This window comes from Pristis pectinata, chromosome 1, assembly GCF_009764475.1.
Source record: "Pristis pectinata isolate sPriPec2 chromosome 1, sPriPec2.1.pri, whole genome shotgun sequence".
NCBI classification, from domain to species: domain Eukaryota; kingdom Metazoa; phylum Chordata; class Chondrichthyes; order Rhinopristiformes; family Pristidae; genus Pristis; species Pristis pectinata.
Window position 1 is genome coordinate 34,677,283 of NC_067405.1, and position 25,777 is coordinate 34,703,059.

Consider the following 25,777-nt stretch of genomic DNA (forward strand, 5'->3'; position numbering starts at 1 on the left):
TTTTCGTGACAAACTAGAAGTGACAAGTGCATTATCCTTTATTATTAAGGTATTAACCATAGCTCAATGATAGTAATCTGGCCTGGGAGCCTGAATCATGTGGATCCAAGTCCCACTCTAGACACTTGAGCAAAAAAATCTCACCAGTCACTTTTCACACAACTTAGGGAATGCAGCACTGTTGAAGGCACTGCTCTCTGGGTGAGGTTTAAGCTGATTCCTTGCCCATTCACATGGCATAATTTTAAGTATGAGATAGCTTAGTCAACATTTATCCATCAACTAATGTCGCTAAAACAGATTATCAAGTCATATTCAAACTGTTGTATATGAACCTTTGTTTCTCTTACACAATTTTAAAAACAAATTGCTGTAAAGTGCATTGGCACAACCTGAGGTCATGAGTGGTGCTCCCTTTTTTTTCTTTTGGTTTCAGTGTGAGAAACATACCAAAGTCTGTAGTGTCCTGGTTTTATAGGGAAAGAGAATTTATTAGTATTAGTATTAATCTGCTATAGAGTAATCCAGGAAGTAACCATTTGAGCTCAACCCTCCAATACACAAAAAACACAATATTTATGATATGCAATAAATTTGAAGACCCAAGTGGCATATATTCTCCTCAAGACATAGATGAACCTGAGTGCCAACCGGCATCCAATTCCCAAGAAATCTGGATTAGATTCTTGTTTATTATTGTACAGTTCAAGATATGTGCTTACTGAGGACAAAGACAGATAACAGTACACTTGGAATCATTACTATTATGCTAATCTACTGTGATTTCCCACATAATAACAGAGAAGCCATTGGTGGAAAATGCTGAACAGGGATGAAGGAGATCAGAAGAAAAGTCACTCGAGCTGCTTTTAGGAAATGAAAACTTAAGGGAAAATGTTACTTAAAAAAGCACATGTCAGAGAAAATATGCATTCTCAAACTATCTATTTCCATTATGACCAATTACTGGCCATGAAAAATACTCCTTTTGTTTATGACTAGGTTCTGTGAGGCCATTTTTTCTTACAAAGCCCATGAAAGCCATTCCCTTCAAATAATGTTCCACAAAACTGCATTAATACTTAAAAATGTCTACCTTGAGACAACTATATTAGCATTTCACATCACTTTAAAGTGTTAGGTTAATGGAAGGTGTTATAAATTTGTGGTAGCTCTGCACTTTTCACTCTAGGTATTTCAGCTAGATGCTGTCCCTTGGCAACAGCATTTCAAAACATACCACCAGTTTTCACATGGCACCCTCTCATAAACCCTGTGCTGCTTATCCAATATCTAGTATTACATAGAACATTACAGCACAGTACAGGCCCTTCAGCCCACAATGTTGTGCCGACATTTTATCCTGCCTCTTAAGATCTATCTAACCCTTCCCTCCTACATCGCCCTCCATTTCTCTATCATTCATGTGTCTATCTAAGAATCTCTTAAATGTCCCTAATGTATCTACCCCCACAACCTTTGCTGGTAGTGCGTTTCACGCACCCACCACTCTCTGTGTAAAGAACTTACCCCTGACATCCCCCTTATATCTTCCTCCAGTCACCTTAAAATTATGTCCCCTCATGTTAGCCATTGTCGCCCTGGGAAAAAGTCTTTGATTGTCCACTAGATCTATGCCTCTTATCATCTTGTACACCTCTATCAAGTCACCTCTTACCCTCCTCTCCAAAGAGAAAAGCCCAAGCTCACTCAACCTATCCTCCTATTGGAGGAGGAGAAATGTCCTACTGCTAGGTATTGATACTGGTCTTGCTCCCCACCAATGGAACCCCACCTACAGCCCTGAACAGTCAATCCCTCCACTATCAGCGCACAGTGCACTGCAGTTACTTGGCCAGGCCTTTCTGATAGCACCTTCTAAACCCTTACCAAGAAGGACAAGGGCAGCACACTCATGGGAACATCATTATCTGCATATTCGCCTTCAAGTCAGACACCTGTCCCGACTTGGAAATATGACGTCATTCCTTCACCACCACTGAGCCTGTATCCTGGATCTTGCTATCTGACAACAGGGTGGGAGTATCTCCAACAGAAGGGCTGCAAGAATTCAAGAAAGCAGCTCACCACCACCTTTTAAAGGGAAATTAGTGAAGGGCAATAACTCACTCCATTGTTTTACTCCTCCCAATCTTTGGAAACTTTTGCAGCCCCTCTCGATATGAGCACTTTCTAATTCTCTTACTCTCTTGATCAACTTCTAAAAACTTACGAAAAAGTTCTAAAAATTTAATCAGTACACCACTGTCAACTGTGCCTTCAGCTACGAGGGCCTGAGGCTCTGGAATTCCCTCCATAAACATCTCTCCCTCTATACTCCATTTCCTCCTTTAAGATGCTGCTTAAACCTAGTATTTTGTCCAAGCTTTTGGTTGTCTGCCTTCTGTGGTACATTGGCAAATACTGCTGAACAAGATGTTTTGTGATGTTTCTTGTAATGTTTAATTACATTAAAAATGCAACAGAGATTTAGGGACAGATTTTCTGACAGCTCTTCAGACACGACCCCTTCAAAACACTCAGTTTCCTTTGGTATGCTTCCCAGGCACATTCTTCTGATGGGTGTCAGTTCCCTGCAGTACAAGCCTTGCCATATTGTGAGGGGCTGCAATAGATCCCAAAGATTGGGAAGAGCAACACCGTGGAGTGATTTATTGCCCTTCACTAATTTCCCTAAAAGGTAGTGGTCTGCCACTTTCTTGAATTCTTGCAGTCTTTCTGTTGAAGCTACTCCCAGCCTGTTGGTTGCCCCCGAATAGGTTTGCCAGCCACTGAGGACTTGACCCATTGTGAGACCTGGTGGCAGACAGACTTCCAACCCAGTTCCAGAAACAGCCCATGATCTGATTGGATTAAGCAACAATTTGATGTAAATTTGAATTCATGCAATCAAATCTCAATGCAGTAGGAAAAACCCAGGCCCCAAGCCCTGGCTTGTGTTGACTGAGTTGGCCTCAGAGCTGGAAGTGACCTCACATCTCCTAAGTTTGAGGATAGTCCAAGTTTATGGTCCCAAGTCCTTGGTCATTAGCTTTGGTTTCTGCTACACTTGGTCTTTCAGGGACAAAATACTTGCACATTTCTTAGCATTTGCTGGGAAACAGTGGATAACTAAGTTTCCTTGGTAGTTGAATATTCACCAATTAAAAGTTGACAGAAGATTCTTTTTGGTACTTTTCGGTACCAACTATGGCCCTTCCACCATCCCCATAGACCAGCTGTACCTGCTGAACTTGGGTGTTCCCTGATTGGGGACAATGCAAAGAGAAGAAGATTGTGCGGAATTTTAAAGTGAGCTTAGGTGTTGCAGTGGAACTACTGCAGAACCAAGACGCAGCGACTCAGAAGCTAGGCAGATGCATCAAGCTTTTGAGGAGAAAACCCTGTACATGGTAACAGTGACTGCTGGCGGACTTGAGAATTTCTGCTCCAACTTGTTTATTATTTTTATCTTCTGTATTTAACATTACTCTCATAAGTTAGCTTTGGCTTATTGTACAAGTTATTTAGTTGGCCATATCAAAGTAAAATTCAAGAGTGTTCCTAAAGATCACAAAGCAGAATCAGTTTTGTCTCAAGATTTTCTGTAAACCTCTTATTTTGAGAGCATTAAAGGTAATGCTAAACTGGAATCTGATTTGAACTTTAACTGCCAAACAAAGTCATTAAATGGTGAAAAGATAAGTGAATAAATAGTAGTTGTAACTCAAGTAACTTCCACAGAATGCTACCAGTCAGAAGGTAATTTGGCCTATCACCTTTGCACAGCCTCAATGTAACAACTGAAAGAAAATGGACTTCATTCTTTCCTGGATGAGTGCAGCTTCAACAAGACTCAAGCTCGACACCATATGGGACATAGCAGCCAACTTGATAAGGCATCCCATCCAACCACTCAATCATTCCACCACCAATGTACAGTAGCAGCAGTTTGCACCATCTACAGGATGTACTGTAGCAACTCACCAAGATTCCTTAGACAGCACCTTCCAAACGCATGACCTCTACCAGCTAGAAGGACAAGGGCAGCAAAAGCATGGGAACACCACCATTTGGAAGCTGCCCTCCAAGCCACACACCATCCTGTCTTGGAAATATATTGCTGTTCCTTCACCATGGCTGGGTCCAAATCCTGGAACTCCCATCCTAACAGCATTGTAGGTATACCCACACCTCAAGGACTGCATCGGTTCAAGGCAGCTCACCATCACCTTCTCGAGGGCAACTTGGGATGAGCAATTAAATGCTGGCTCAGCCTGCAAAGCCCACATCCCTTGAATGAACAAAAAAATCTTGCATAATAGTCTTGTAACTGCCGGTACTTCAAATGATAATCCAACTTTCCCTTTAAAATACACAATGGTCTTCCATGTGCCAAAATGATCTGTGTACCTACACTGTTTCTGTCAAGAAATTACTTATTTCAACCCTTAAGTTTCTCTGTTCAGCCACATTTTTCAGCATCATTATACTTATTGTGCCATTCAATGCTTTTTCCTCCCAGAGTACATACTTATAACTTTCAACCTAAACTGCATCCTTTATCGACCTTTCTTAAGTATGTAATAGTCCATTCATTGTTTGCTAAGCCTTTGCGTCATCAGCAAGTTCCTTAATTTTCACTACCCCAATTTAAACTTTATTTATACAGCATAGCAACAGGCCCTTCTGGCCCAACGAGCCCTCGTTACTCAATTACTCCCATGTTAACCTACTAACCCGTATGTCTTTGGAATGTGGGAGGAAACTGGAGCACCCGGAGGAAACTCAGGCAGTCACAGGCAGATCGTCCAAACTCCTTACAGACAGTGACGGAATTGAACCCCGATGGCTGGCGCTGTAATAGTGTTATGCTAACCACTACGCTACTGTATCATACATACACAGATAAAAAGGCCTTGCACTGTCTCATAGAACACTACAGCACAGAGACAGGCCCTTCGGCCTACTCTGACTCTGCTGACCATGATGCTGATCCAAACTAATCCCATCTGCTTGAATGTGATCTATATCCCTCCATTCCCTGCCTTTTCATGTGCCTGTATAAATGCTTCTTAAATGTTGCTATTGTAGCGGCTACTAACGCGGAATGAACACAAGACGCGAGTCGTAGAGTTTCAGAACAGAACTGATTTATTTTCCCACCTTGCGCGGGCCTTTTAAGGGAGACTGTTCCCGCCCAATGCAACCAGCAATGACGTATATGCTACGTCATCAAGTCTTTCCCACACGCGGGTTCTCCCCGTCGCTCGGGGAAGACGAAGGCCCGCCGCCATCTTGGACCTCGCCACTCCGACGCCGCGCGACCCGACTGCCGAGCCGGCTCGCTTACCCGGATGGTGAGTCGCTACACTATTATATCTGCTTCCACCACTTCTCCGGCACCATGTCCCAGGTACCTACTACAAACTGTATAAAAAAATCTTGCATCGCAAATCCTTAAACTTTCCTCCTCTCACCTTGAAGCTATGCTCTCTAGTATTTCACATGTCCCCACTGTGATGAAGACTCTAACCGATCTGTGCCTCTCATAATTATATATACTGTACTTCTATCAGTCATGTGGTAAAAAAATGCCCACCCCTTCTACTACTTGAGCAACCATTTGCTGTTGACAATTAACCAACTATAATTGCAACCTTAATCACCTTAGTCTGCACACCAACTTTTATTATGGAACTTTCCCATGACATGCAGAATTCGGATTTACATCTACAGACTTACATAGGAAATAGTTACCATCATTCAATAACAAAGCACTCTTAACAACTGAGGATGTTGAGTAAATAGGACTACATTATTTGGAATTTAGAAGAATGAGAGGTAATCTTACTGAAATATTTAATACAGGGTAGATGCTGAGACTATTATCCTTTTATGAAATTTGTAAAGTTGTGGGCATAATCTCACAATAAGGGGTCAGACATTTTTTACACTAATAAAAATGTAATCATTTACATCTGAAAGCCCAATTAGCCACATGACTAGTGGTCAACATGTTGGACAAAAATTTCCTATTTGTCAACTAATATTGTATAAACGCCATTACATTTTTTTTTAAACCAGCCAGGTCAGCCAAGGCACCTTTTGCCTTATAAAAATCCTTAAATTTACTGCATTCCCTTTGCAGATCTAATCAATCATTTTATCAATACTGTAAATCTTATAAATGTATCAAATACAACTTGCTTTAAAGTAATCCATGTTATATCTGCTTGTCTAACCCTTTTATTTTTATTTTTAAATTTACCTTGAGTTACGTGCTCCACAACAGGAGGCTGGGTGTAATTGTCACCGAATGCTTTGATCTATACTTACCTGCCTGGTTTTGCTATTCTTTTAGAAAGTAAGTATTTTACTGCTATAAGCTTAATTAGCTCCCTGTGTAGTATACTTTATGCAAATAGGCTGCATTTTTAAACTTCTGGCTACATTCCTGGTCCAAGTCTTAGATATGCATTTACCCAGTGGGGAGAGGTGGACTATACAGGAATCAGCCACTGGGCTTTTTGACTAGGCTATAAGTGAACAATGTCCACAGGGTAAAGGTGGACCATACTGTACCTAATTAACAACTAAATTATTTGACTAGGTTGTGAGGGTCATATCATAGTTGTCTGGAGATCAAAATGTTTGCATGCAGGAGGAATTCTTAAGAGACTACAGATCACCAAAAGAACCACTATACTCATAACAAAAAAAAAGCTTAATTGTTCACAAAGAAATAACAGAGATATGTGAATGACACAGCTTCCTTTGATGCTAAAGGAGGCAGTCAAAGTAACTGCACTTAAGGAGCATAGTTCTGTTTAGTGTTTTCTATCACCCTTCTGTGGTGAAATGGCAGTGTTCTGGAAGGTGTCCAACATGAGGCAATCACACGAATCCTTTGGACTTGGCTGCTAGTGAGGGAGGTGCTTCTTACCCACAGCAGCAAGACAATGGTATGTGCTTTCACACTTCAGTGCACAGGTCTTTAATCAAGCACTCCTCAAACCACAGAGCCTTCCCAACTCTCTAGAAGATGTAAGATTAAACATTTCTATAAACATCAGCCTCTTGCACGAGATCTTTTGTTACCTTCAAACTGTAAGCCTCAGTTTGGATGGCAGTGTTGGATGCAGATTTAAAAATAGATGTCAGGCTTCCTATCAAAAGCCTTCCTTAGCTTTTGGGAGTTATGGGTAGTGATGGATTGAAGATGATGTGGAAAGTTGGTGGTGGCTCTGAGTAGGTTTAATGGTAATGCATCTGTTATTATCTATATTTTGCTAAGTGACATCAATTTAGTGTTTTGCTATCTTTATAGAATTTGGGCACTGTAACCTGTACCTTCCGAGATACTGGCCACTGAAGAGGTGACAGTGTTTCTGTGGTCTACTCAATATCAACTGATTGATGAACAACTTTATTACCACCTGCAACTATGCACCAACTACTCTTCAGCACTAGCTCGCTGGTCAACCTCCTCATCTACACCCGTGTCAGATTTTGTTTTGTAATATATTCACGCTGGTAATTTTGACGAAGGCATTACCCTGTGTACTATCCCAAGTTGGATTGTAGTTTTAAAGATAACCAAAACTAAAATCTTCCCTTACAAACTTGTCAAAATAATCCAAAGTAGTAGCATAATGGAGCATTCATTTTATCGTTTCCATCCACAACCCATTTCCAATTAGCAACAACTGTCTCTTGTCATCTTCATTACACTTACAAACTACATTGGTTTCAAAGAGATAAGGAAGAGTCTTTTCCAGAAATAAAAAAAATAGTTTGGGAGAAAAAAAATCAACCACAATAAAAAAAAACAACCGATTGATTAAGCTGTGGGGAATATTTATAATTTGCCCATGTTCTTATACACATATCCCAGTAACAATCAGCAGAATCAATATTTTGTAAAAACAGAACTTGATGCATTGTTATTATTATATGGGGCATTTTCATGATTTTTACTGGCATTTCTGAGATTATCTTTCAATCTTACACTGTTTTATTATGAGAACTGCAAATTGGTGACTTAGATAATCTGTTGAAATCTTAAAATGAATTCCTTTCCTTACTATATCCCAGCTATAGAATGCCAGCTATAGAAGCCCATGGCTAACAGTGCATACATACAGTCCAGCACCACTTTTATCAGATTATCATTATCTCAGATTGGAGATAATAAAACTTGAGCACATGAAATCATAAATTAGAAAGTGGTAGAACAAAATAAAAGTCAAGATTAAAGAACATTCTTTTAAAGTTTCAATAATATATGGAATTAAACCAAAATAAAAATGAGCAAAGAAGTGACAACTGAAACTAGTCTCCACCTAAATGGTTGCACTGTTTGAAAATACATTTCAATTCATCTGCATGGTCACTATTTTAGATTGACATTAAATCAAATTTCATCTACTCTTCTTTGGAAAGATTACCAGTATTTTGGAAATAGCATTTCACAACCTTGACCATTAATAATTAAGCTAATTGCTTTTGACGACAGAATAAATTAAATCATGTTTTGTGATTTAATTTATCAAAGGGGGAAAGTTTAAAGGAGATGTGCAGGGCAAGTTTTGTTTTTCCCCACATAGAGAGTGGTATGTGCCTGGAACACGCTGCCAGGGGTAGTATTGGAAGCAGATATGATAGTAGAGTTCAAGAGGCTTTTAGATAGACACATGAATATGCAGGGAACGGAGGGATATGGATCACATGCAGGCAGAAGGGATTTGGTTTAATTTGGCATCACGTTCGGCACAGAAAGCATGGGGCAAAGGGCCTGTTCCTGTGCTGTACTTTTCTGCATTCTATGATTGCATTAAAATGTAAGAAAGCACATCTAATGCACTAATTTCTAGCCACCACTACGTTCCAGACAGACACTGAAGGCTTCTGTAAATAATTTTCATTATACTGATAAATTTCCCTTTTTCACCATTGTACCTTACATCAAAACCAGCCAAACAAGCCTATCTATGTTTTATGCCTATATGTTGGAGTATCTAAATATTCCCAGGAGTCCACCTGCACAACAGTGACAATACTAAGCAATTCAAGGGTTCTTAAAACTATACTCTTCTGAATATCAAGCCTTCACTTGTTTCTATGATTGTTTAAAATAATCATAGATTTCAGGTTCTCACAGACTCACTTACTAATTAGTGTTGCAGATGATTGGATAAAGATGCATTGAACAAGTAAACATCCATGTAGCTGTCCTTGCATGGAATTAATATAATTTCCCTCATGAAGAATATTATTTTCCATTTAGAAGTTTAAAGAATTTGTATTCTTTAGCAAATGGAAAAACTAAAGACAATTTAGTTGAGTTCAACTGGCCAAATATTTATTAATAGAGGAGCCAAAGATTTTAGAGTTAAACATCCCAATACCATAATGTTGGTGCCTGAAGCACTAGGGTCAAACTGCAGACAGAAATACTCACTTTATTCGAACATGACTGAACATCAAAATTAGCAAATGAAGGTATTTAAGTTTAACAATTTTATTCTCAGGCTTGAAAGTGTATAAAAATCATATCATTATTAGAAATTAATTCTAAATCCTCAATCAATGTTATTAACTAAGATTTATTTTCTAAACCAAAGAAATACAATGCAAATATTTTACTTGTATGAAAGGAAAACAAAGAAATGCCACATGTTTGCTATAAAATTAGCAGGAAAAGAATATAATTTCTTATCAAAAGACCTTCAACCAATAGAAAGTTGCATTATTGACTTTGGAAAACCACACCTCAGTGGCTGGAAGTTGAACAGTAATTACCATAATATTATTTAATAGACCAGAAGCAAAGACCTTGCTATTAAATTCGAACATGATTTACTTTTGGTAGTTCAGAAAGAGTTGTACAAATTGAAACATTTGTACAATAGAAACATTTAATACAATAATTGTACAAAACTGCATAGTATAACATAGGAAGCAGCTATTTTGGCCTATCAATCAGTCTTTTGGTAAGCAATCCAGATCAACCTACTTACCATGTACATCATATCCTGGCCATTTTATTCTCATTACAAATCATTCAGAAATAGAAGCACAAGGAAACAAAGGGATGATGGTAATTTGGGTATTTACTTAACTAAGAGACAGGATGTGAAAGTAGTTAGATGAATGTTTAACAATTTGAGAAGTATGCAGTGGGTATATTTCCAAGGACAAATATTTAGACCATTGCTTTTCTTGTAATTTATAGAAGACTGGGTTTAGAAGTAGATTTTAAACTTTGCAGATGGTACAAAACTCAAGAACTACTAAACAATGGAAAGGATTATAGCAGATATCAATAGGATGGTGAATTGGGCAAATAGAAGGCATATCCAATTTAAGTGTAAAATGATTTGCATTAGGAGAAACAACGTAGATTGATAGGATAATCTAAATACTTTGAAGAGGGTTGCACAAGAACATCAGTGGAGGAAAACATATCTGGAAATCTTTGAAGAGGGCTGAGTATGTAATAAAACTGTTAAGCATATGGAATGCTTGGTTTTGTAAGTAGGACATTGAATGTAAAAAAAAGTTATGCTAAACTGGAACTGGATCTCCGGCACAGAGTCTGGCTCTGTGGCTCAGAAAGGAAGGGTGGGGGGTGGAGGGGGGGGAGGGAAGAGGGGAAGAGGAGTGTGCTAGTGATAGGGGATTTGTTGCTTAGGGGAACAGACAGGACATTCTGTGGACAAGAACTAGACTACCGGATAGTATGTTGCCTCCCAGGTTCCAGGGTCAGGGACGTCTCAGATTGAGTGCACAGTATTCTTAAGGGGAAGGGTGAGCAGCCAGAAGTCGTGGTACACATTGGCACCAACGACATAGGTAAGATAAGGGATGAGGTCCTGAAGAGTGAGTTTTGGGAGTTAGGAAGGAAGTTAAAAAGCAGGACCTGAAGGGTAGTAATCTCTGGATTGTTGCCTGTGCAACGTGCCAGGGAGAGAACAAATAGGAGGATAAGGCAGATAAATGAGTGGCTGAAGAGTTGGTGCAGGGGTCAAGGGTTCAGATTTGTGAATCATTGGGATCTTTTCTGGGGTAGATATGACCTGTACAGAAGGGACGGGTTACACCTGAACTCGAGAGGGACCAATGTCCTTGCGGGCAGGTTTGCTAGAGCTGTTGGGTAGGGTTTAAACTAGGTCGGCAGGGGGATGGGAACCAGAGTGTTAGGTTAGTTGATGGATCAGTTGGTGTAGAAGTAGATGCGATGTGTACAGAGAATGTGAGGAAGGATAGGCAGAGGGCAGAGCAAAATGCAGCCAGTGAGATGGATTGAAATGTGTTTACTTTGATGCGAGAAGTGTTCAGAATAAGGGTGATGAACTTAGAGCATGGATCAGTACATGGAATTACGATGTTGTGGCCATTACAGAGAATTGGCTGTCGCAAGGGTCGGAGTGGCTACTTGAGGTTCCAGGGTTTAGATGTTTCAAAAAGGATAGGGAGGGAGGTAGAAGGGGTGGGAAGTGGCATTGCTAATTAGGGATAGTATCACAGCTGTAGGAAGGGAGGACATCATAGAGGGATCCGTCTATTGAGTCAGTGTGGGTGGAACTCAGAAACAGGAAGGGAGCAATCACTTTACTGGGAGTATTCTATAGGCTCCCAAAGAGCCACTGCGACACTGAGGAGCAGATAAGTAGGCAGATTTTGAAAAGGTTCAAAAATACCAGGGTTGTTATCATAGATGACTTCAACTTTCCTAATATTGACTGGTACCTCCTTAGTGCAAAAGGTTTAGATGGGGCAGAATTTGTTAGGTGTGTACAGGAAGGAGTCCTGACACAGTATGTAGACTGGCCGACTGGAGGAGAGGCCATGCTAGATCTGGTACTAGGCAATGAACCTGCTCAGGTATCAGACCTCTCGGTGGGCGAGCATTTCAGGGATAGTGACCACAACTCCCTGACCTTTAGCATAGCCACTGACAGGGATAGGAGCAGACATTATGGGAAAGTACTTAATTGGGGGAGAGCAAATTAGGATGGTATTAGGCAGGAACTTGGGAGTGTAAATTGGGAACAGATGTTCTCTGGTAAATGCACCGCAGAAATATGGAGGTTGTTTAGGGACCACTTGCATGGGGTTCTAGACAGGTTTGTCCCACTGAGACAAGGAAAGGATGGTAGGATGAAGGAACCATGGTTAATAAGAGAGGTGGAAGGTTTAGTCAAGAGGAAGAAGGAAGCTTAAATTAGGAAGCAAAAATCAGTCTGGGATCTTGAGAGTTATAAGGTAGCCAGGAAGGAGCTTAAGGAGGGACTCAGGAGAGCTAGAAGAAGGCCTGAGAAGGCCTTGGCAAATAGGGTTAAGGAAAACCCTAGAGGCATTCTACACATATGTGAGGAACAAGAGGACGATTAGGGTAAGGGGGGGGGGATGTATCTGGAGGCAAAGGAGGTAGGGGAGGTCCTGAATGGATACTTTGCTTCAGTGTTTACCAGAGAAAGGGACTTAGATAAAGGGGAGGTTAGCATAGAACAGGCAAATGTGTTGGAGCATGTTGAGGTTAAGAAAGAAGCAATACTGGAGCTACTAAAAAGCATTAGGATAGATAAGTCCCCGGGGTTGGATAGGATATACCCCAGGGTACTAGAGGAAGCGATTGTTGGAGCATTAACGATGATCTTTGAGTCCTCCCTGGCCACAGGAGTGGTACCAGAGGATGGGAGGACGGCAAATGTCGTTCCATTGTTCAAGAAAGTTAAAAGGGATAATCCTGGGAATTATAGACCAGTTAGTCTTACATCAGTGGTGGAAAGAACTTTCAACTATTCATCATTATTAGCATATTTGATTATGGTATGTACTCTGTAAAAAGTAGATCCACTGATTTGAATTTTTCCCTCAGAAAAATGTTTATAATTCCTCTTAAGGAAAGTTATTTTCTGACACTCATTAGTTATACTTTAGTCACTGTGTTGACAGAACATACGAATATACCCTTGACTGCTTCCCCTCCACCCCTAGGAAAACCTTAACATATTTTCCAAATACTTCACATTTTCTCTCGTCAGAGAGCAGAGGAATCTTCCTACAGGGTTAATATCAGTGCTAACAGTTAGAAATCCAAAGAAACAGCTTTCCTGTTGACCATCTTTTGCAGAACAGGTTGATGCTTGCTGATTACTCAGACTAAAGTAAAACTTCATGGTAGCAAGGGGTACTGCATTTGTCAGTACAGCAGACTGCACAAAGAACACTAGTTATTTAAACATATATGTTACAACAGAAGTAAACTGCAAAATGAATATAATGTTTGCATTAAATTGTTGGTGTTTGCATTAAAGGTTACAAGCAGCTTCTTAAAAATTCAGTCCTTGGAATTTAGGATAATATATCTGTTAACGTGAAATCTGAAAATCTTCTATTGTGCATTATAAATACACTATATAACACATGTTTTGCAGGCGTAATTAGATACAATTGAACTATAACACTCCACCCCCCCCCCCAGTGCAGATATTTTAACAACTCTGACAATTGATACATGAAAGAGGAACATAACATCATTAAGAACCAAACTCTACCACTGAAGTCGATTTGAACAAGACGGGAGGGGTTGCTTTAAAAGCAGCAGCACTTGAACTGACAGCTACAGATTGTTTTATTAGGCCGGACTTCATCTCGCGTTGCCAATATTGAAGACATCTCTTTGTTCAAATCGTTAAGACTAAAACAGGTGGGATCAGAGCCTGGGTTGCAAATTTGCACCCTTTTCAAATGAAAGAGAGGTTGAATCACCACGGGACTCTTCTGCTCGCTGCTGCCTTCGCATCCCCTACTTCCTCAATGGGGAACTAACGGCACAGAACAAAGCTGATCTCGCTTCTGGCGTTCGTTCAGCCTGAATAAGACTCGTAAATATGATGGTTTAGCCTTAAAAAATAACAAAATACCGTGCACACATCGGATAAGCCCCGCCAGATCTGACAGGGCGTTCTTTCCTCCTCTGCACTGAAAGTAAATCTTGGGCAGCAGGCTGCAAACTGTCTGCTTCTGAGACTCGGCGGCTGAATTGGGGAGCCGCCGGCTCTATCCGTCAATGAATTAGCCATCGCACAGGAGACGTATGGCAAGTTTGCGGAGCTTGCCTGCAGCCTTGGCTGCATGGAAGAGCCACATTTCAATCTCAACATTAACCCCTCCACAGAGCCTGAACGCCACACAATGGGCACTTAACATGTAATATTCGTTCAAGTTCCCTGGTTTAAATATTGCATTACAATACATGGCCTAGCCCAGCAGATGAGACGAGGGTGCATTTGCCTACCTTTCGAAAATCAGCCGAACCATGAAAATGCAGAAGGCCAGTGGAAACGCCAGGTACAAGTCCTCCGCCTGCGGGAAAGTGGCTTCGTCCGTATTTTTCAGATCTGCCCAGGTTACGTTGTGGGGCAGCCAGAACCTCTCATTCCAGAACCAGGCGAGGATACCTGCCATCTTCAGCGTTTGGTGCCTGCGATGAGGGGCGGCTGCACAGTCCGTGGTTCCAGCTACTGAGCGCTGCCCGTATCACTCTTGCTTCCCTCTCGTTCCCTAACTCGGCCTGACTGACTCGCTTTACCAGATAGGCAAGCAGCCGACAGATCCCCTCTCCCTTTTTGTCTTCTCTCTCTCTCTCTCTCTCTCTCTCACACACACACACACACACACAGTGTCGCCTACCTCCAATGGGAAGTGTCACACACCATCCACTCAAGACCAAGTGATTGGCTCCCACAACTGTCGCACACACTTCACCACAGCGAAAGGGAAAGTGTACCTAGTGCCAAAGTCAGCTCTTCTTGTTACGGGTCATTAAAAGATATTACAATGCATGTGTAAAAAACACAAAATATGACCTTTCCCTTCACCAACTGCAGAAATGACGGCGATAAAGATGAGAAAATATGTTGAATACAGCACAATCATGCATTTACGTTTTTACTAATCCAATGATGCTACCGTAATAACAATGATGGGATAATTTTGATCATCGTAACGGGATGAATAATATCTGTAACAGCTGTAGAGCACGTTTGAGAAAATAAATACAACAAAGAGGCATTTCCAAATTTTGATTTTTTTTTGTAAAGTATTTTTACCTGAAAGAATTTCGGGTATTATGGAATTTCTGGTATTATAGGGTATTTGTATTAGTTTGGTCATACTGAGTTAGCCGATGTCAGACTATAATTAGTTCAGCATTGATTTTTTATATATTTATTTTATACAATGTAGGACATATCAGGTTATCTTCAGATCAGGTGTTATTGCTTTCTTTAGTGTGATAGCGATTATTACTTAACCTATTTCATACACATGCGAGATTGACTGCGAAGAAAGTAGAACTTTTACTCAGATAGCATCTTTCACAACTTCTGGATATCCCAAAGCATTTCATACCTAATTAGGTAATTTTGAAGTGTAATCGTTTTTATAATGTAGAAAAGTTAGCAGAAACAATATTGCATAGAACAGCAATGTCATAAAATATAAATGAGTGAAGGTCGAGCAAATTTCTTCTAACTATTTGAATTCCCAGCAATATAATTTGATTAGTGGGGAAGTAATTGTCAAATTCAAAAAAGCAAAACTCTGTGAATCCTGGAAAATGAGAGAAAAAAAAAACAGGAACTGGTGACAGTACCAGCTAGCCTGTTTTAGTCAAGTTGAAAAATAAAAATAGTCAGAACACCAGGGAGATAACCCTTTCTTCTCAAAATTATTCTCAGGGATATTTCATGTCCTTCAGTTGGGCACATGGGTTAACATCTCAATCAAAAGACAGTATATTAGCATAGCACTTCCTCAATGGCTCTGGAGTGGGAACTGAAACTACACAGTTATTGTAAATCTGAGTGTGCTGGACACTGTTTATGGAGAAAGAAATAGAGTTAATACTTCAGGCAATGACCTTTCATCAAAACCTTTTAATTCAGAAATATTAATTCTCTTTCCTCTGCCAGATGCTAGCTGACAAGTTGAATGCTTCCTATATTTCCCTCACTTTTCCAGGATTTACACTAATTTGCTTTTTCAAATTGGAGAATTATTTCCACACTGATCAAATTATGTTGCTGTGAATTAGACAATTTAGAAGAAATTTGCTTGATCTCTGCTCATTTATGTTTTCTTGATAGAACATCAAACAGCACAGCAAAGGAACAGGCCCTTCAGCCCTGGGTGTTGTGCCGAACTAATTAAGCTAATAATGCCTAATTACACTAATCCCTTCTGCCTGCACATGGTCCATATCCCTCCATTTTCTGCATATTCATGTGCCCATCTAAGAGCCTCCTAAACACCTCAATCATATCTGCCTCCACCATCACCAATAACCTGATAATGTCCTAAGAAAATAAGATAAGAGGCATCTTTATTAGTCACATGTACATCGAAAAACACAGAGAAATGCACCTTTTGTGTAGAATGTTCTGGGGGCAACCCGCAAGTGTCACCACGCTTCTGGCGCCAACATAGCATGCTCCTAACCTGTACGTCTTTTGGAATGTGGAAGGAAACCAGAGCACCCAGAGGAAACCCACGCAGACACATGGAGAATGAACAAACTCCTTACAGAGAGTGGCCGGAATTGAACCCGGGTCACTGGCGCTGTAATGGTGTTACGCTAACTGCTACTCTACCGTGCCTGCCCTACTCTACCGTGCCCGAAGATGCAGTTACACATGAAATCAGAGCAAAATTATGCCATAGCATTGAGAAATAGATTTTCTATCAAAGTAACCCTTACCCATTTGTAGGCTGGGGCAAAGGGCACATTGAGGTGCAGGTGGCAATATGTTTTAATACCTCAGAAAGAAGCTTGCAATAAATTGAATTATTTGGTGTAAGTAAATGGCAAAAGAATCAAAGGGGAGTTGATGGACACATGAGGGAGAATAAGACGAGAATAAGGAACGGGACTAATGGGATTGCTCTGTTGGGAGCTGGCATGGATGCTGTGAGCCAAATGTTGTCCGTCCGCGCTGTAACAAATACTTATGGGTGCACACAGATTTTGCTGCATAATGCTCAGGATGTTCACGCATGTCCCTCCAAAAGCTAACAAATCTAAGAATCCCTCCTACATTTTAAGGAGTACGCAAGGGTCCAGCAAGCCTCTTAGCCTCTCTGCAGCTAAGATTTCAGAGGCAGCTGCTGAAGCCACACAACAATCCTCTACAGCATGGGTCACCTGGCCTTGTGTACATTCTGCCACCTGTTCTCTGGGCATTTCCAGCAATGCCATTAAAACTAGGCACTGCCTCACTTGACAGCAAATATAATGGTCACAACAATTTTTAACTGTTCTCCAGTTATGTCAAGGCTGGACAATGTAGCCTGTTCACACCTGAGAAAATGGGGTTCAATAGCAGCTGTGGGACTATTCATGGGAGGTGCTCTGACTGCCCGTAGAAACTTTAGAATGGGAAACTTCATTATAGGTAATTCTGCAGTTGTCAGACATGCTCTGATCACCTGCAATATTGCTAAATCATTGTCTGGAGGTTTTATCAATTCTAGCCAACATGTGTAGCCCATGGAAAGAATATTTTTATTATTCATTACAGTGCACAGGCATCATTCGCAAGGGCACCATATGTTGCCCTTGACAAGGTGATGTCAAGCCATCTTTTCCAATCACTGCTGCCGTTAGGGTGAAAATATTCTTACAATACTGCTCTGTAGAGAGTTTCAGGAATTAGATACGATGATGTGTAGGTACAACAAAAGATTTCCAAGTCGGGATAAATTGTGAGTTGGAGGGGAATGTGTAGATGGTGACCAGCTATAAGCCCGTTGGTCTTGCCTTTCCACGTGGTAGAGGTTGTGGGTTGGAAAGTTCTGTTAGAGTGTTTTAAGTGAGTAACAACACTACATTTTGTTCATGGTATATATGACACCCTTACTGCACTGATGGCAGAAGGAATGAATGTTTCGAGTGGTGAGCGGGATGCCAATCAAGGTGTTATATCATCAGTGGATAAACAAGACAATGGAATGATTAGATACTATAGAGATAGTTGATAAATTCCTAAGCTTCTGGCAAAATGCCTTTTTAACATCTCACACACTCTTGTTACCCCCCCCCCCCCCCCATGTGCTTTGAAGGCCATTTTCATAATAGCTAAGATACAGAATTCTCCTTCAATAAATGTACTTGCCTACATTCCAGTTCCCATCCGTCCCAATACTCCCCCTGGATCTGAAAACCACTCAGGGAGCAAATTAACTTGATGTAAATGAACCAATCTCAGTGGCAGAGGGGATTTAGTGCATCAGGATCATGCTCTAGTTAAGTGAATGACCTTACTTAAGTGATATGAAGAATATAAAGGTAACAAATTTTTTATTAGGGGATTGTGTTAGGAGGAAGGCTGACAAATTCATGTTTCTGTAATTTTGTAAGTGCGTGACTGAGAAACAACTGGAGAGTTGGATTTAACGGCTGCAGAGATGCTAAGGTTGGTCTCACCAATATCACTGAGATTCATGCTGATATCAACTAACTCAACCCAGAATGGGGGATCAATTTTGGCTTCGCTGGTTTGTATATCTAAACGATGCACTAACACAGTTGCCCACACTATTATTAAATTGAAATTGTAAAGACATCCCTTCTTTTAAGTTCTTTCTTATTGATTGGTGTTATTTTTGACTATATCTAGGCCAGCATAGTGGCACAGCCAGTAGAACTGCTGTCTCACACTACAGCAACTAGGTTTAATCCTGACCTCTGCCATGCTTTGTGTGGAATTTTGCACAACTCCTTGTGACCACATGGATCTCCTCCTGTTTCCTCCCACATCACAAAGACATGAGGGTTGATAGATTAATTGGCTACTGTAAAATGCACCTAGAATCTGGGGAGAGTTAATGGGAATAAAAAATGGGATTAGTATAGGAATAATGTAGATGTGTGCATGATGGTTTGTACTGGCGTCACAGGCAAATAGGGCTGTGAAGAAGGCATTTGGCACACTGGCCTTCATCAGTTAGGGCACTGTATAGGAGTTGGGAAGTTATGTTGCAGTTATATAAGACGTTGGTGAGGTCGAACTTGGAGTATTGTGTACAGTTTTGGCCACCCTGTTATAGGAAAGATATTATTAAACTAGAAAGAGTGCAGAAAAGACTTACCAGGATGTTGCCTGGACTTGGGGGCTTGAGTTACAAGGAGAGGTTGTGTAGACTAGGACTTTATTCCCTGGAATGTGGGAGATTGAGGAGTGACCTGATAGAGGTATATAAGATCATGAGGGTCAGAGACAGGGTGAAAGCGCATAGTCTTTTTCCCAGGGAGGGATGCTATAAACAAGAGGGCAAAGGTTTAAGATCAGAGGTGAGCGATTTAAAATGGATGTCAGGGGCAGCTTCTTCACGCAAAGGGTGGTGCGTATTTGGAATGAGCTGCCAGGAATAGTGCTCAAGGCGGGCGCATACCAATATTTAAAAGCCATCGAGATAAGTACTTGGATAGGTGAGGTTTAGAGGGATATGGGCCAAACCCAGGCTGATGGGACTAGCTCACTGGGCAATACAGTTGGCATGGTCGAGTTGGGCCGAAGGGCCTGTTTCCATGGTGTAAGACTCTATGGGCTGTGTGGGCTCAATGGGCTGAATGGCCTGTTTTCTTGTTCTATTGCGGTATTCTTTAGTTCCAACTTCTAATTACTCTTTCCTGAGACACCAAACAAGAAATTGTGGTAGTCATCCTATAACCATAATTAACAGCATTGTAGGTCAAAGCAACAGATGGTGAGTATAGTGGGAGTCTGATTTCAGAGCTGTTAATTCAACCCTATGTTAGCCCATTGGTAATGCATTCCTTTGCACAGACCCTGTCCTCTTTTTTTTGTTGCCTTTATCCTGTTTCCCATTAAAAAAATCCACTCTCAATTCACTTATCCTCTCCAACTATCTTGAACTTGCTTTTACCTTAAAAGGCTCTTAAGCTATTTCATCACTGTACAGTTAAATGGACAACTGCCTTTATTTCCCTCTTTTGAATTTCTTCTGTCCAGCTTCCGACCTGTTCACAAGATTGATCATGTAGGGCAAGGTAATGAGTTGATGTAACTGTGATGGACTGTCTCACTTTATGTTCTGTGATTCCTCTGTGACCTTTGAAAATTTGGCCATTTCCCAGTTCTCTTTACTGTTGCATCTGATTCCTCTCCTTTCCACCTTTCCCACAAAGCACCTGTACCAGCCAAAATCATGAGTGACACAGTCTGGCACTGTGATGTGTTATGCTTCCTTATCCTTGATAATCTCACAGTAGAGTTAGTTACAGTTAATGATAGCACTCTCCTTAATTGGAGCTCTTTGATATCAGGCTCCAGAATTCCTCAAGTATCTGTCCACAGCTCCTTTTGTGTTGTTTATTCGCTTGCTGACTTTCAGAGATATCATCAATATACAAGAGGTTATTGACTATATTGACTGCTTTACTTGATCATCTTGTTGTTGCGTGATTTCTTGGTTGACATTGCTGTGGATGAATGAAAATACATTCCAACTTGACACTGGGGAAGACTCCAGCAACATTTAATATTTAAAATGCTTGCCATCATCCTCACTATTTTCTGCTTCTAATGTATAACTGAAATATAACCTACAATAGGAGACTACTTGACTCCATGATAGTGCTACTGTTTATCTCATTATGATACTGTATTTTTCTCTGAATCCTTCTGCAGACTTATATTCTCTTCTGGGCCCCTCATTCTTCCTTCTGTCATTTTGTTCAATACATCTTCACTCTGTTTACATTTGACAGTATCTTCAGTGACTTGCGTTGCATTTTCAGAAGTTCCTTCTCCAAACCTCTTCAACTCCATTCTTAATATGCCCTTTGAATCCCAGCTTTCAAGCATCTCACAACAATCTTAAAAGCTTTTAAATATCCCTGAATATCAAAGACATTTAAAAACTGTCACAAATACCTTCCATTTTTAACAGGTGAGGCTCTATCTCTAGCTTGTCTCCTGTCAAAAGCTGACAGGATATTCTGGGAGCAGAGAGTTTGGGATTTTTGAGGCCTAGATGCTGATGTTGTGCTGCACTGCCTGACTCCTGGGAAGTGAAGAGTTACCTTCCTCAGCCCTTGCATCTAGGCCAGGTAAGTGCAGGCAGATAGGCAGAGTCCATTTGCTGTAAGTCCAGGCTCTGGGCCAAGTTCAGCCCAGCTTTCTCTATTACCTAACTGATGCATAATTTATAAGAAGGCATGCAAAATCCTCCTATTAAAGAGGTAACCTTGCTAATAAAGAGTGCTACTTAAGCCACATATATATTTGACTATCATAACCATATTAGAGCCAGCACCCATTTTGCTCAAGGCAGGTCATTTTGAGGAAACAAGTTACCAAACAGATGATAGGGTCGCTATTTGCTTATCCAAAATTCTTAATATTTGTTTTAGGATACACATACTTCAGCTATTAAAAGAGGGTAGCAGCACACATATCAACTGTTTAAGTGCCAATCTTACATCAGTAAAGCAGACATGGTATTGAGTAATTTCCAGGGTAGCGTTTCTCAGTCACTGTTCCTTTATAAAGTTGAAAGCTAACCAGCAAAAATAGCAGCAAACAGAAGATGAAGAGCAGGCAGGAGAGCTCCTGCTGTCTCTGTATACCTTAACCACATAAAATGAGATATTGGGCCAGATTTTGCTGAGTAATGTCCACCACCCCAACTTGTTGCTCAGGTTCCCTATTGCCCCACACAGACCTGGATTGGATCAAGGTGTTGTGCAACAAAGGTAGGATACATGAGATGCCAGAACAATCCCTGCCCTCGAAACTGCTGAGGAAACCTTTAACTGATGGCAAAACCACAGGCTCAGCTTTGCCATCTGTCAAAGCAAAAGTCAAGAAAGTCGAAAGTTAAGTTTATTGTCATATGCACAGGTGCATGTGTACACAGGTGCAATGAAAAGCTTATTTGCAGTAGCATTACTGGCACGTAGCATCATATAAGCAGAATTCACAAGGAAAACATAAATTAAAGATAAAGAAAACAATTAGAACAAAAAAAAAACCACCATGTCCATTTAGTGCAAAGTGATCAACGTGGTCAGGGCATTGTACTAATTAGGGTTGTGCCGGTTGGTTCAGGAACTGAATGGTTGAAGCGAAATAACTGTTCTTGAACCTGGTGGTGTGGGACTTCAGGCTTCTGTACCTCCTGCCCAATGGTAGCTGCAAGAAGCTGTCACATTTTTGGAATGCTTCTGAATTCCCCTGACATTTATTAAACAATTTTTTGAAAATATTATCACCTAAAAACATTTAAAACTAAAGACTATTACTATAAACACAAATGAGAAGTGTAACTTCCCTAATTCTTATCACTCTTCTTTGCAACTGTGGTGCTGGGAAATTTTTATCTGATCTGGCTCCACTTTGATCCTATGCAGAGTCCAGTGCTGGGGTGTTGTGACTGGCTGGAATCCATTAGCAAGTTTGAGAGTTTTGCAGTTGGATACACAAGTCTTGAACCTGCTTGCTTTTACAGGGATAAATGCCAGCAGCTTGCAGCAAAAGTTATGTTAACTGGCAAAATTGGGTACACCAGATTAAATGTTAGACCTCCATTAAGATAGAACATTTTAGCATTAAAGCTTTGGTAAATAACAAAGAAAGTCTTTGTTATTTACCAAAGTTCACTTTCCTTTTGCACAGATGCTGTCTGAAGAGTTAATTGTTCCTTGTACTTTCTGTTTTGAATTTATTCTATGCCAGTCTAGATACAATTCATCAAGCCTTCTGCTCCATACTGTTTCTTCCACATTGGTACATCTGTTATTTCATTCTCTGTGTTGTCATCCAATTATCCATCTAATTCCTCCTGCCTAGCCCTCACTGTATTATTCAATTCATCAGTCAATTTCTTTAACTCCTCTTGTTTTTGACTCAGCTCATGCTTCAAGAAAGCTATTTCATGTTCCCTTTTATTTCATGTTCCCTTCACTTTACGTATCTTATTCCTTAGATTTTTTTTAGAGAACATTTTCTCCTTATGGATCATTTGCTATTTGTAAATAGTAAACTAGGATGATAGATTATTTGTGCCTTATATATTTTATCCATTGTTCTCCCTCCAGTTCGTACTCATCAGTGATTCAACTTAGCTTGTTTATTTCAGCTCATTTGGAATTTTATCCCTATATGGGGGACACAAAAGAGACACAGATCGGATATTTCTATCTTGTGCTAATGTAAGGAAATTAATCAGGATTTTCCTTCAATCAGTTTCTCCCTCAATATGAATTAGATGTTCCTTTATCCAGGGAATTTATTTCTATCTATCTCAACATTTATCAAACATTGTGAAATATGTGACCATGAAGGATTCCTTCCACTGATTTTATATGCAGAGTTACCTGGTTTCTATTGTTACTCTAAGGAATTCAATCATGTTTTGCATCATAAATATCTGGTCAATGTCACATGTTTTCTTTTCCCTTTTAAATTTTGATTTCACTTTATGTTAAAATATTTCAGACAGACTGCTCAGCTGTAATGAAATTCTTATTCCAGATTTGGGGGGGGAGGGAGATATTGTTTCTTTATCCCATCTTCAGTAGACAGTTACTTATACTGTCCACTTTATTTGAAGATGTCTAATCAAATTTAATCAGCATTTTACTCTTTTGAAGTTATTTAAATTCTATTGTGAATTGTGGGAAAATTAATATGTTTTATTTTGTAATTGTGGTGCCCAGTTTTGCTGTGTTTTTCTTTATATATTCTTCTAATTGACAGAAGTCTGGATCTGAGGGAATCCAGCCACTGTTGCAAATCCCTGAGCTCCCTTATGCTGACTATTGAGGTCGATGAGAGATGATATACTCTGTTGTGCTGCTACACAGAATGTTGGTTAACTGTTTAATGCAGCTCTAGACTGCTGACTCGGTTTCCTCCGGGTGCTCCGGTTTCCTCCCACATTCCAAAGATATACAAGACAAGACAAGACAAGACAAGACAAGATAAGATAAGATAAGATAAGATAAGATAAGATAAGATAAGATAAGATAAGATAAGTCAAGTCAAGTCAAGTCAAGTCAAGTCACATTAGTCACACGTGCATTGAAACATAAAGTGAAATGCATCTTTTGCATGGAGTGTTCTGGGGGCAGCCCGCAAGTGTCGCCATGCTTCCAGCGCCAACATAGCATGCCCACAACTTCCTAATCCATACGTCTTTGGAATATGGGAGGACACTGGAGCACCCAGAGGAAACCCACGCAGTCACGGGGAGAACGTACCAACTCCTTACAGACAGCGGCCAGAGCCCGGGTCACTGGCGCTGTAATAGCGTTATGCTAACCATTACACTACCGTGGTGCCGGAAAACTGGCTACACTTGCGGGCTGCCCCCAGCACATTCTCAGTAATGAAAAAAGATGCATTTCACTGTGTTTTTCAATGTACATGTGACTAATAAATAGATATCTTATTTTATCCGTTGACATCCCTTGAGGCAGGCTAGAATTAACCGGTGGCAAAAAAGTTAAGGACTTAGTAACTTTAAGAGCCACTGGCAATACATGGGTGCTTGGCCCAGTTGACAAAAGAAGTCAGGAACAGCCTTCTTGGAGAAATACAAGATCCCAATAAATTCAAGAAAGTGATTGTGGTCCAAATACAGAGGGCCATTTATGATGATCCTTCAAGTCCAGGGGATGGGCAATGAAATGACAATGATGACTAAGCCTCAAGTGACACAGCACAAGAGGCCAGTGTCTAGAATGCCCTTAACAAACTTTCATTGAAGGTAAATCTGGGAAAAGAACTTAGCCTTCTGATAAAGCTACAGAGAATTTAACAGTTTTTATGTGTCCCTGACATTCAAAGATATTTAGAGATTATTAAATTTGAAGTAATTAAAGTGGAAAACATTATTAAAACATCTTAAAATCAAAAATGGTACATAAAGGCACAGAAAGAAATAACAACGATAAAATTATGTAAAATTACTTCCTTTCCCCTTTTTCTCCCCAACCACAAGTGCAACACATACTGTATACTAAAAGTGGAATGACACAGAGAAGGTTAACCTGAACCCTGCTCAGGGATGACATGTCAAAAAAAATGTTCCAACCCCCAATTGGCATCTGATCCTACCCGAGATCTAACTTGACATAGGATCTGAGAGGCAATTCGCCAGAAAATTGCTGGAAAATCCTGGCACGTGGAGTCCAGCAGTAGAGCACAGTGATGAAGATGGAGACATCTGTCATTCAGCAGGTCTCGGATTTCAGCAGCATTTGTGCAGAAGTCAGAGGCTTACTGATGTTTCAATGATTGAAAACAAATGCTTAGAACTGTCAATCTCAGCCCAGCAAAATCAGCCCAATTGATTCACCTACTGTGGAGTCATAGACTCAGAGAAAATTCATGCCACAGGATGCCATTTGACCCATTGTGTCAATGCCAGTTGAAAAAGACCTACCCAACCTGATCCCACCTTCCAGCACATGGCTCTTCGAGTACACTTCCAAGTAACGTTCAAAGGTGGTGAGGGTTTCTGCCTCTACCACCCTTACAGACATTGAGCTCCAGACCACTACCAGTTGAAGGGTCTCAACCCGAATCGTCGATTGTTCATTTCCCTCCACAGATGCTGCCTGACCCGTTGAGTTCCTCCAGCATTTTGTGTGTTACTACCACCCTTTGATGGGGATCTTTCCTCACCTCCCCTCTATTGTTTCTACCAATTACTTTAAATACTTGCCTCCTGGTTT

General features: G+C 40.5%; 1 protein-coding gene and 1 non-coding gene across 2 annotated transcripts in view; one reads left to right on the plus strand and one right to left on the minus strand.

The window, feature by feature from the left end:
* The window catches only part of cers6 (ceramide synthase 6), a 205,482-nt gene extending 190,847 nt beyond the window's left edge, over positions 1-14,635 (minus strand). Inside the window, exon 1 of the mRNA XM_052027662.1 lies at positions 14,309-14,635. Coding sequence (XP_051883622.1) covers positions 14,309-14,478 — 170 coding nt within the window. The 5' untranslated portion in view covers positions 14,479-14,635. The remainder of the gene's footprint in view (positions 1-14,308) is intronic.
* Positions 14,636-25,039: 10,404 nt separating this feature from the next.
* On the plus strand, positions 25,040-25,142 carry LOC127578991 (U6 spliceosomal RNA). Its single transcript, XR_007957617.1, has one exon. It is a non-coding gene; the product is annotated as a U6 spliceosomal RNA (small nuclear RNA).
* Positions 25,143-25,777: the final 635 nt, after the last annotated feature.